This window comes from Neoarius graeffei, chromosome 1 (assembly GCF_027579695.1).
Source record: "Neoarius graeffei isolate fNeoGra1 chromosome 1, fNeoGra1.pri, whole genome shotgun sequence".
Lineage (NCBI taxonomy): Eukaryota > Metazoa > Chordata > Actinopteri > Siluriformes > Ariidae > Neoarius > Neoarius graeffei.
In genome coordinates, this window is record NC_083569.1 from 47,887,167 (window position 1) to 47,900,133 (window position 12,967).

At 42.7% G+C, this 12,967-nt stretch overlaps 1 protein-coding gene across 2 annotated transcripts in view; it reads right to left on the reverse strand.

Annotated features, from left to right (window-relative positions):
• The window catches only part of mrc1a (mannose receptor, C type 1a), a 64,298-nt gene extending 51,648 nt beyond the window's left edge, over window positions 1-12,650 (reverse strand). For both annotated transcript variants that reach the window (XM_060932829.1, XM_060932828.1), the window contains exons 1-3: window positions 12,423-12,650; window positions 11,182-11,583; window positions 10,519-10,692 (exon numbers count right to left, since the gene is read on the reverse strand). In XM_060932829.1, the coding sequence (XP_060788812.1) occupies window positions 10,519-10,692; window positions 11,182-11,583; window positions 12,423-12,495 (649 nt within the window). In that variant the 5' untranslated portion in view covers window positions 12,496-12,650. The remainder of the gene's footprint in view (window positions 1-10,518; window positions 10,693-11,181; window positions 11,584-12,422) is intronic.
• Between the last annotated feature and the right edge of the window lie 317 nt (window positions 12,651-12,967).

Below are 12,967 nucleotides of genomic sequence, written 5' to 3' on the forward strand. Positions count from 1 at the left end.
AGGGTTGTGACGGGGCCTACCCTCTCTCCCGGACTCCCTGGCCAAGGAATCTACATCCCGGTCTCCATCTCCTGGGGTGAGTCTGTCCACTCTTGTCAAGCTTTGATAGACTCAGGGGCGGCTGGGAACTTTATGGATATTCACTTTGCCCAAAGCATCAATATTCCGACTGCACCTCTTGAAGTCCCACTGTCTGTGTCTGCCCTCGATGGCCAAGCGTTAGGTGATGGAAGAGTCACCCAAGTTACTTCTCCTGTTTTCCTCCAGTCTCAAGGTCACAAGGAAGAAATATCCCTGCACCTGATTCCTTCACCTGAGTTCCCAGTTATTCTAGGCCTTCCTTGGCTTACTCGCCACAACCCTCGCATAGACTGGGTAACAAGCCAGGTTGTGGAATGGGGCCCTGCATGCCATGCCTCTTGTCTGCTCTCTAGCTCTCCTGTGTCTCCTGCCGAGCCCCCTGATCTCACCGAGTTATCTCAAGTTCCCACAGAGTACTGGGATCTCAAGGAGGTATTCAGCAAGAGCAGGGCCGCCGTTCTTCCTCCGCACCGGGCCTACGACTGTGCCATCGACTTGCTCCCTGGGACTACCCCTCCTCGTGGCAGACTGTTTTCACTCTCTCAGCCAGAACGCAAGGCCATGGAGGAATACCTCAAAGATGCCCTGGTCTCTGGGTTTATTCGACCCTCCACTTCACCTGCTGGAGCCGGCTTCTTCTTTGTCGGCAAGAAGGATGGGGGGCTCCGACCATGTATTGATTACAGGGGCCTGAATAAGATCACTGTGCGCAACCGATATCCCCTTCCGCTGATGTCCACAGCTTTCGACCTGCTCCAAGGCGCCACCGTCTTCACCAAGTTGGACCTACGGAACGCATACCACCTCATCCGTATCCGACAGGGAGACGAGTGGAAGACTGCCTTTAACACCCCGTCTGGGCACTACGAATACCAGGTGATGCCCTTCGGACTCACCAACGCACCAGCTGTTTTTCAGGCCCTAATCAACGACGTCTTAAGGGACATGATTAACCTATACATTTTTGTCTACCTCGACGACATCCTTATCTTTTCCAAGACCGTGCAGGAGCACCGCCACCATGTCCGCCAGGTTCTCCAGAGGCTGCTACAGAACAATCTGTTCGCCAAGGCCCAGAAATGCGAATTTCATGTTCCCGAGGTCTCCTTTCTGGGATTTATTGTACGGACAGGCCAACTCCAAATGGACCCTGCCAAGACCCTGGCCGTCCGGGATTGGCCTACTCCCAAGTCCGTTAAGGAGGTTCAGCGGTTCTTAGGATTCGCTAACTTCTACCGCAAGTTCATCAGGAACTTCAGTTCTGTGGCAGCACCCATGTCTGACCTCACCAAAGGGACAGGTGGATCTTATGGCTGGTCTCCTCAGGCAGAAAAGGCGTTCAAAGACCTCAAGGACCGCTTCTGCACGGCACCCATTCTGGTTCTCCCGGACACCTCCCAACCATTCATCGTGGAGGTGGACGCCTCGGACAGTGGTGTCGGCGCGGTGCTCTCTCAACGTTCGGAAGGAAAGCTGCACCCCTGCGCTTACTTCTCCCACCGCCTGAGTCCTGCTGAGTCCCGGTACGATGTGGGGGATCGAGAACTGCTAGCGGTCAAACTGGCCCTTGAGGAGTGGAGGCACTGGCTGGAGGGAGCACAACATCCATTCCTGGTTTGGACTGACCACAAGAACCTGGAGTACCTCCAGCAAGCCAAGAGACTGAACCCTCGACAGGCTAGGTGGGCCCTGTTTTTCAGTCGGTTTGACTTCACCCTCTCATACCGCCCCGGCTCCAAGAACACCAAACCTGACGCACTGTCCAGACTGTTCTCTGCCACTAACAGGGAGAATGAAGTCGGGCCTATTATCCCTGTGTCCCGGATTGTGGCCCCTGTCCGCTGGGGTATTGAGGAGGCTGTCCGACGAGCCCAACGCCAGGACCCCGGTCCTGGGACGGGGCCACCAGGCCTCTTGTACGTCCCACATCAAGCCCGGGCCAAGGTTCTCCAGTGGGGTCACTCTTCCCCTCTCACCGCCCACCCGGGAGCTCGGAGGACCCTGGACTTCCTGAAAAGACGCTTCTGGTGGCCTAACATGGAGAAGGAAGTAAGGTCATTTGTCCTGTCCTGTGAGGTTTGCACCAGAACCAAGAACCCACGACAGCGTCCCCAGGGTCTCCTGCATCCTCTGACCATTCCCCGGCGTCCCTGGTCCCACGTGGCAGTCGACTTTATCACGGGTCTCCCTGAGTCACAAGGTAACACGGTCATTTTGGTCTTAGTTGACAGATTCTCCAAGGCCTGCCGCTTCATACCACTGTGCAAACTCCCCTCTGCTCTTGAAACTGCGAAACTTTTGTTTAATCATGTCTTCCGAGTCTTTGGTCTTCCACAGGACATCGTCTCAGACCGAGGGCCCCAGTTCTCCTCCCGAGTGTGGCACGGGTTCTGCAAGGTCATCGGAGCCACTGCCAGCCTCTCCTCTGGGTTTCACCCACAGTCCAATGGTCAGACGGAGAGGCTCAACCAGGACCTGGAAACCACCCTGCGAGGCCTGGCTATGGATAACCCGACATCGTGGAGCACCTGGCTGCCATGGGCGGAGTACGCCCACAACACCCTGCAGTCATCGGCCACCAAGCTGTCGCCATTCCAGTGCCAATTCGGGTTCCAGCCACCTCTGTTCCCGGACCAGGAGGAGGACGCGGGGGTGCCCTCGGTCAACCAATATGTGAGACGGTGTCGCAAGACCTGGAGCAAGGTCAGGAAGACCCTCATACAGACCTCCAGAACCAACCAGACTCAGGCCAACCGCCATAGAAGACCTGCACACGCTTTCCGCCCTGGGCAGCGTGTTTGGCTGTCCACTAAGGACCTTCCACTGCGGGTGGAGAACCGCAAGCTTGCTCCTCGCTACATTGGCCCCTTCAAGGTGGTGCGCAGGGTGAACCCTGTCTCCTACCGGCTCCAGTTGCCCCGGACTCTGAGGATCAACCCCACTTTCCATGTTTCCCTGTTACGGCCCGTACTGACATCTACGTATGCCCCTGCCCCTAGGAACCCCCCACCCCCCCGCATCTTCCAGGGGCAGACTGTGTTCACTGTGAATCGCCTGCTTGACTCCCGCCGGGTCCGCGGCGGGTTGCAATATCTGGTGGACTGGGAGGGCTATGGTCCTGAGGAGCGCTGCTGGGTTCCTGCTCGGGATGTCCTTGATAAAGAACTATGTCGGGACTTCCATTCGGCCCATCCGGATCGCCCTGGGAACGTCAGGAGACGCTCCTAGAGGGGGGGGTCCTGTTAGGACTAGGACTGTTTTGGCCTCTAGAGGCCGCTGTTATTTCCTTTTCATGTCGTGTTTATTTTGGCCTCTAGAGGCCGCCACTGTTCCTGTGTTTTGTGTTTGTGTTAATTGCCTAATTATCTTCACCTGTGTCCTTTATTAGTTTGTCTATTTATACCCCTGAGTTCAGTCCTCTTGTCACGGAGTCTTTGTGCTGTTATGTTTATCTCCAGTTTCCTTTGTACTGTGTTTTTTGATCTTCCTAGCTTTTGTATTTTTGCACTTTGCTTTTCTTTTGGATTATACTCTTTGGTTTTTTTGTTGTCTTTTGTTTTGCCCTGTATATAGTGTATATAGTTTAAATAAACCTTTTGATTCTTTTTCTACTTCCGCCTCACGCCTCTGCATTTGAGTCATCCCCCTGGTGGCCTAGTGGGGGTTTGCTGGATTATCACACCAACGAACCAGGTTCGAATCCCAGCAAAACCCTAACATCTGCATAAATATGACCTAAAACATCATCAGATTTTCACACAAGTATGAAAAGTAGAACCCAGTTAAACAAATGAGACAAAAACATTATACTTGGTCATTTATTTATTGAGGAAAATGATCCAATATTGCATATCTGTGAGTGGCAAAAGTATGTGAACCTCTAGGATTAGCAGTTAATTTGAAGGTGAAATTAGAGTCAGGTGTTTTCAATCAATGGGATGACAATCAGGTGTGAGTGGGCACCCTGTTTTATTTAAAAAACAGGGATCTATCAAAGTCTGATCTTCGCAACACATGTTTGTGGAAGTGAATCATGGCACGAACAAAGGAGATTTCTGAGGACCTCAGAAATAGGTTTGTTGATGCTCATCAGGCTGGAAAAGGTTACAAAACCATCTCTAAAGAGTTTGGACTCCACCAATCCACAGTCAGACAGATTGTGTACAAATGGAGGAAATTCAAGACCATTTTTACCCTCCCCAGGAGTGGTCGACCAATAAAGATCACTCCAAGAGCAAGGCATGTAATAGTCGGCGAGGTCACAAAGGACCCCAGGATAACTTCTAAGCAACTGAAAGCCTCTCTCACATTAGCTAATATTAATGTTTCATGAGTCCACCATCAGGAGAACACTGAACAACAATGGTGTGCATGGCAGGGTTGCAAGGAGAAAGCCACTACTCTCCAAAAAGAACATTGCTGCTCATCTGCAGTTTGCTAAAGATCATGCGGACAAGCCAGAAGGCTATTGGAAAAATGTTTTGTGGGCGGATGAGGCCAAAATAGAACTTTTTGGTTTAAATGAGAAGTGTTATGTTTGGAGAAAGGAAAACACTGCATTCCAGCATAAGAACCTTATCCCATCTGTGAAACATGGTGGTGGTAGTATCATGGTTTGGGTCTGTTTAGCAGCATCTGGGCCAGGACGGCTTGCCATCATTGATGGAACAATGAATTCTGAATTATACCAGTGAATTCTAAAGGAAAATGTCAGGACATTTGTCCATGAACTGAATCTCAAGAGAAGGTGGGTCATGCAGCAAGACAACGACCCTAAGCACGCAAGTCGTTCTACCAAAGAATGGTTAAAGAAGAATAAAGTTAATGTTTTGGAATGGCCAAGTCAAAGACCTGACCTTAATCCAATTGAAATGTTGTGGAAGGACCTGAAGCGAGCAGTTCATGTGAGGAAACCCACCAACATCCCAGAGTTGAAGCTGTTCTGTACACTGCAATAAATTGAAAACTGAATTTGAGGAGAAAATGACTTAATACTAGTGAAATTATCTTGCTGAATGGACAGACATTTTTACTTGATAAGACATCTTAGAATAAGTTGGTTGCAATCTAGAACTAGGTTTAATAATCTCAGAATTGGTGTTTTGTATTCTTAGAATAGGAAATGCTAGATCATTTCAACTATTTTCAAAATATTTTCACTTGCTAAGATATCATTTTTTTGCAGTGTATGGACGAATGGGCTAAAATTCCTCCAAGCCGGTGTGCAGGACTGATCAACAGTTACCATAAACGTTTAGTTACAGTTATTGCTGCACAAGGGGGTCACACCAGATATGTAATTGTGGCAGCGGGGGCGTGGCCAAGCGTCAGTCTGTGAATGGAGGGCGGAGTTAGGGAAGGTGAGTGGTCATGTCACTACACCTGTTGTCAATTAACGTGTGTTTGTGTGTCTCCTCCAGTGACCACGCCCTATCAAAGGAGAGTGAGAAGGGGAGGTCGGCACCGAGGGCTTGCTAGTAGCCTGTGTGTGCATGTGTGTGGCTGTGAGAGAGAGTCTGAGTTGTGTGCTGAAAAGCAGCAATAAAGAAAATAATTAAGTCGCAAACAACCGCCTGCCGTGCTTCTGTGCTCCACCCACATCAGGGTCTTTCTACAGTAATATTGGACCATTTTCCTCAATAAATAAATTACCAAGTATAATATTTTTGTCTCATTTGTTTAACTGGGTTCTCTTTATCCACTTTTAGGACTTGTGTGAAAATCTGATGATGTTTTCGGTCATATTTATGCAGAAATATAGAAAATTCTAAAGGGTTCACAAACTTTCAAGCACCACCTTATAATAATACACTTCAGACTGTGGGGTTATATAATAATCCACTTAGGGGTAGTAAAGGCATCACACCAGATCACACCACCCTGACATGGATATAATTTTTTTTTCATATAACCACCCGGTCTATCATATGTTATCCCTTACTAAAATGCAAATGTTAGAGTATGTGTAAAATACATCCAGAAACTAATTAATGTACATTTTGGAGCTTTGTGAGTATTTATTGTAGTAATCAATTGGTTCTAGGTTTTTAATAAATTATAGATAATTGCAAGTATAGTAATCTTCATGAATACAAACTTCACTGAAAGCATTAGTATATGAAATTTAGCATTGTCTATCGTTAGTGCCCCAGCACTTTCAGTATTTAATATTTTTTATTTGCTTTATTGAACAGAGAAATGTTGGGACATGAATGACATATTACTGCTCTGTAAGACTAGTATTTGTTCAGAAGTGTGGATTTTGTATCACTAAAGTTTGTTCCAAACAGGTTCAGAGTAATTTGCGACACATTTTTGTTAACCTCAAGCAAATATTTCTACTGTTGTCACTTGTCAGAGTAAATAATAAAAGGAAAGGGTATATTACATGTGATTTCCTCATGATATTCCAGGAGCAGTTAAACAGTCATGTTTCAGCATTTCCGGAGTTGAATTCCCAATCGACAGTGGAATCTCATGGACGCTAACAAGGGCAGCTTTAAAATTTTTCAGTCAGACCTGAGTCTGTAGGTGAAATTATGAGTAAAAATATAGAAAAGTCACGTCTCTCTCTTTCTTTTCCAGATAAAGATTAGATATTATCAAGTCAAGTTTATTTGTATAGCGTTTTTAACAAAAAACATTGTCGCAAAGCAGCTTTACAGAATTTGAACGACTTAAAACATGAGCTAATATTATCCCTAATCTATCCCCAATGAGCAAGCCTGTGGCGACGGTGGCAAGTAAAAGATATGATAAGTGATTGAGTCACTGTGGTCATTGACTTTCCTTTGTCAAATGCAATATTCCACTGATGACAAAAAAAAGCAAAAGAAAAAGCAAAACCTCATTATGGCCTTTGACCAAAAATAACATTTCACTCATCTAAAACCACTTTGTAATCAATCATTTCTGGGAAAATCAGTTAGCTTTCAACAGAAAAAGATGACGGAGATGATTGTTCACCCACATGAATCAAGTAATGCATGAAACAAAGAAAAAACAGAACCAGTTCAATATACTGTGAAGCACAATCAGGTCAAAGAAGACATATCCATATTGCTCTGTGCAGTGAGAAAGATGGTGAGGACTTAAATGGTTATATAAATAAAATAAAATAAAATAAAATAATATGGTAGAGGGAAAACAAAATATTGCAACATTCATCCCAGTCTCTGGATTAACACATTAAAAGTAGATGGCCTTTCGATTTAATAAAATTGGTGAAATTTAGTTCCCTCTGAAATTTGGTCATTGTGATATATGTTTATTTTTGTAATATCTAAAAAAAATTAGGCCATTCTGTGGCTGGGAAGTTATTTAATTTGCGGGGATTCCCGAGCAAATAATGTGCATGAAATCACTCGCTTTGCGCAGTCAAGCAGACAGAGGAAGTGGGTTTGCCTTTGTCGTAGTCTTCTTCTTTTGGGTTTTATGGCAGCTGGCATCCACAGTGTTGCATTACTGCCATCTACAGGTTTACCTTGACCGTGCACTGACAGTTCCATTATTCTGTCACTAAACGAACATGTGTGTGTGTGTGTGTGTGTGTGTGTATATTGCACAGTTGTGGTCAGAAGTTTACATACAGTGACATGAATGTCATCTTGGATATGAATGTCATGGCAATATTTGAGCTTTCAGTAATTTCTTTGAACTGTTCATTTTCTGTGGCAGAATGATTGTAGAGCATACATTTTTAATTAAAAAGAACACTCGACTTTAGTGCACAAGTTTTAATTTTCTTTGGGTTTTCTGAAATCAACACAGGGTCAAAATTATACATACAGGGTCAAAATTATACATACAGGGTCAAAAATATACATACCCTCACCTAGATTATTAATTTAGAGGTGTTGAAACTTCCAAAATGTCTCTTATCTTGCCAAGGCCTCTTAACTTCTAGTTCGCGATCATGATTGACTACAGCTGGTAGCTTCTCTGTGAAAAGGGTTTGTTTACAGCACTCCTTGAATTGAACAACATTGAGTAAAATGTGAAAATCCAAGGAGCTTAGTGCAAATCTGAAAAAGAGGATCGCAGATATACACAACTCCAGAATGTCTCTTAGAGCCATTTCTAAACAACTGCAAATTCCAAGATCAGTTCAAACAATTGTAGCCAAGTTATTGTGAGGTGTAGTCATTTTGACAAGCCACTTTACTTCAAGAAAACTCAAATTGTCACCCTCAGCTGAAAGGAAATTGGTTTGGATGGTCAGGAACAACCTAGGAACCACCATGGCACAGTCCTGCCATGAACTGGAAGCTGATGGATCACTGTCTACAGTTCAGATCACCATGGACTAAGAGGCTGCTATCCAAGAAATAACCCCTGCTCCAAAATTGACACCTTCAAGCTTAAAGTTTGCAACTGACTACATGGACAAAGAAAAAAAGCCTTCTGGAGGATAGCTGTATGGTCAGATGCGACAAAGATTGAGTTGTTTGGCCACAATGACCACCATGTACAGAGGGACACTGTACCAGCTGGTGGTAGGATCATCATGCTCTGGGGCTGTTTTGCTGCCAGTGGAACTGGTTCATTGCACAAAGTGGATGGAATAATGAAGAAGGAGGACTACCTCAGAATTCTTCAGTATAAACCATCAGAAACTTGAAGATGACTTGGGAGTTACAACAGGACAATGAACCCAAACACACATCAGAGCTGGTTGTGGAGGATAAAGCAGGCTAACATTAAGCTTAAAACAAGTCCTGACTGCAACCCTATTGAAAATATATGGACTGTGCTTATAAGTCGAGTCCTTGCCAAGACAAAAAAAAAAAAAAAACAAATTTAATTGAACTCTACCAATTCTACCATGAAGAGTCATGAAATATCCAACCAGAATTCTGCCAGAAGCTTGTTCATGGTAAACAAAAATGTTTGGTCAAGGTGAATCTTGCAAAGAGACATTTTTTCCCAAATATTAAGTGTGCTGTATGTATACTTTTGACCTGTATGTATAATTTTGACCCTGTGTTGATTTCAGAAAACCCAAAGAAAATTAAAACTTGTGCACCAAATTCTCGTGTGTTTTTTTAATTAAAGATGTACGCTGTACAATCATTCTGCCGCAGAAAAAGAACAGTTCAGAGAAATTACTAAAAGCCCAAATATTGCCATGACATTCATATCTAAGATAACATTCATGTCACTGTACATTATGTAAACTTCTGACCCCATCAGTATCAAACATATCTCATGGAAGAGAAGAGATATTTTAACTGACATTAAAATTGATACTGGCTTTTTTGACACTTTTGACAATCATAGGAGGCTTACGTGTCCTGTATTGTGAGATTCAAAAAAGAAAAGAGTATATTTTCATAGAGTATATCACAATGTGCTTGTAGTTGTCTATGAATAAAATCATGATTTATTTATTTTAGTCTTTAATGTGATCATATTTTCATGCATGATATAAATGTTTGGGGTCACAAGAAAGGCCACTCCCTCATGCCATGAGCAGTCCAATGGCAAAAGAGGCAAGTTATCAAGAGTAAACATTATTATTAATAATTTCTTTTATTTTTTTATTTTTTTTCACAGATGTTACCCTAAATAGACTACCAAAGTGATCAGGGCATAAATTATCTTGTTCATTACTTGTGAATTAAACTAATTATTTCTACACATGTTGAACATTAGTGCAGACAAATGGAACATAAAAGCTCTCTAAATATTACCAAGGCAGCAAAAATCTTTCACTTACATCTGCAATAAAACAGGAAAATACAGAGGAAACAACTTCACAGGAAGTGTGTTTTTCAGCAGGTCATGGCCCCAGTATAGCACACAATAAAAATGAAAATCATCTGTCCCAACTACCACAGCACTTACTCCATAGCTGTGCCTGTCCTTCCTGTCAGATTCCTATCCTTTCTCTCAGTAACTATCCAACATGTATCCATGCTCAAACAAACCTACCAGTGAAAAATCATTAACTTAATGTCAGGGTAATGTTTAACATTTCATCCCATACACATATCTAAGTGAATAACATCTCGATGATAACATTCATTATTACTCCCGACAAGTTTGTTGGAGGAGGTTATGTTTTCGCCTCCGTTTGTTTCTTTGTTTGCCTGTTCCCAAAGTAACTCAAACAGTAGTGAACAGATGTTGATGAAATTTTGAGGAAAGGTGGACCATGGGCCAAGAAACAATTGATAGATTTGATGCAAATCCAGATATGTATGTGGATCCAAGATTTTTTTTTTTGTTCGTTCTCAACGTAAACCAAAAAGTAGTAAACAGATTTTGATGAAATCTGGTGTACAGCTTTAGTATAATCCTAGCTTCAAGTGATTTGATTTTGATGCTGATAATATGTGGCTTGCCGGAGGTGTGCACTCTACCAAGTGCCCTTCTAGTGAACATTGATTTCAACATCTCTTAAAATGTGCTAATAATAAATCAGTACTCTCTTACATTTCGTTGGACAGAAACCCCATTTCTTCTCCTGGTCATAGTCTGTGACTGTGGCACACCAAAGCTGTCCGTCAGATCGTCCATCAAGTGTGCACTCAGCGTACCACTTTGCTCCAAATTGAAAGGGAAACTGACAGGGGCTGCCCATCGAATTGCCACCAATGGTGAAAACCTCTTCAGAAAATACATAAGAGAAAGTGTTAGGGAGAAGAGTGTGACCCTTCAGACTTATATTCATTTTATATCTAAAATAATGGCTACTGAATCGGTTTTCTGAGCACATACTGTACATTTAATGTAAATTGTTCTCAGTTAACTCCTGCAAAGTTTTTCATGCACAATGTGCAAGCTAAGCATTGTCACAACTCATAGCATGTTTCTCCAGACTTAATGTTTCTCCTTCACTTCAAATTTTTATGCATTTAAATCTGTTGCTGCTTGACCAGGCTTTATGGATCATTCAGAATCCAAACAATGGCTTAATTCACAGATTTACCATGAGTAAAATTCATTCTCAACTTTACCAACCTTCCATATGCCACATCAGTGATCACTGATCAAGTGATCAGGCTACCTACCAAAATGTCTCTCTTTGATCAAAGATGCATTATACAGGATAAACCTCTACAAATTGCCTTATACAAATTCAAACCTAGATCCTACCTTGGTATCCGTGAGAGCACAGGTCTTTCTTCTCGCCATATATCTGCCAGCGGCTCCACAAACCTGTCCCTGAGTAGAGCAGTATATTGGGCTCATGGCGATTGCCGTAATTCAGATGCAATTCTTGGCCCTTTATACCAAACAGAGTTTCATTCTTGCACTCCCATGTCTGCAATGGACTGAGTTTATTGCAGGGGACCAGAACAACTCGAACCCAATCTTTAAGGTCCTGAGATCCAAGGCACAGCTTGTGAGAAATGCTTAGGACCTGAGAAGAGGAAATCCATCGGAAACGTTGTGTGTCTGAAGACAAGTCGCAGTCACTGATCTGTGCTATATTGGGCTCTACCACCTTCACACATTTGTTGTGAAACTCATTGTAGATGAGGAAAGAGCTGCTGTCTATACAATGAAAGGAGAAAACACAGAATACGATTTAATTTATTAACTACTAACTATAAACCAGTGCATGTAGTCTTAGAATGAACAAAATGCTATTTCTACAAGCCAGGACATATCACAAGTATCACATCACATCATGTATTTATAATCACACCTGTTTCATCATCAGTGGTTAAGTATGTAATCAATATTTCTCTACTGAATGAAACACATTTCAACTCAATTGATCTACAACAACAACAATCTTTATTACTTCTTATTAACTCTATTTAAATTTTTTGAATAGATATTTTTCATAACAAGCTTTAATAAAAATAGACTGAGGGCCCAGGCAACCTAAAATAACCCTAAACAGGTAAAAATGCCAGGTTGTCAGCTTTAAGGAAAGAGTTTGCTAAGGTCAGACATTTACACACTTTCCACAGAAAACACAAAAACAACACAGACCAGAAAAAGGGAGGAAAAAAAATCCCACAATCAAATAAGCCTTGCAAAACAGTGGTATTATCTGAATGTGTCTTCATATAAAGAATTAACTCGTAGCTGTTAAGAAAGTTTTGTTTTTGTTTCAACAGAGAAAATGATAGGAGACTTGAAAATGATCAACATCGATACCATTCCAGATTATGGGACCTTGGTAACAAATATTAAATTTTCCATAATTTGTTCTCCAGGAAGATAGTACAACTGTTTTGCAGCATGCCTTGTGTTATAGGTGTGAATCACCAGGGCTCGCCTCCCTGCCTCACCGGGTTAGTGAGGAAACGATATCAGCTGAGCTATCGATTTGCACACATGTATCTGTCTTATGTACACATATACACATATTTATTACATACCTAGCTGCACAGTGTGGTGCAAAGCCATGCAGAGGCACAGCAGCACAAACAGAGGAAAGTGGAGCTTCTTCATATCTGTCTTTTAGTTCATAATCCAAGAAGAATAATCCAGGGAGTGAGTTGTGTCTTTATGTGTTTGTATGTGTGAGTTTCTGCTCGAGTGAATAGTGTGAAGTTAACAAACCGTGTGGAAAAAATGCACACCCCTCATTTGTTTTAAGGTCGGCGTGTGAATCCTTTTGTGGGGTGGGAGTTAAAGACAGGAACAATGTGGCAATCCATGCAGAGGATCTCGGTCTTATTCTCTCACTCACTCATAAACGTTTGTGCACAAACACACACACACACACACACACCAGACAGACCAACTTATAAACTGCACTAGGCCTTGTTTTATTATTTTATTTCTGATTGTATTGGTGTATTCCTGAATCAATGACTTGATTAAATGAATTGATGAATGAATTATTTAAATGACTGTCCAGAAATGTTCTCCTCATTATGCCAGGAGAAAGTAAAACTCTGACTAAAGTAGCTGTCCTTTC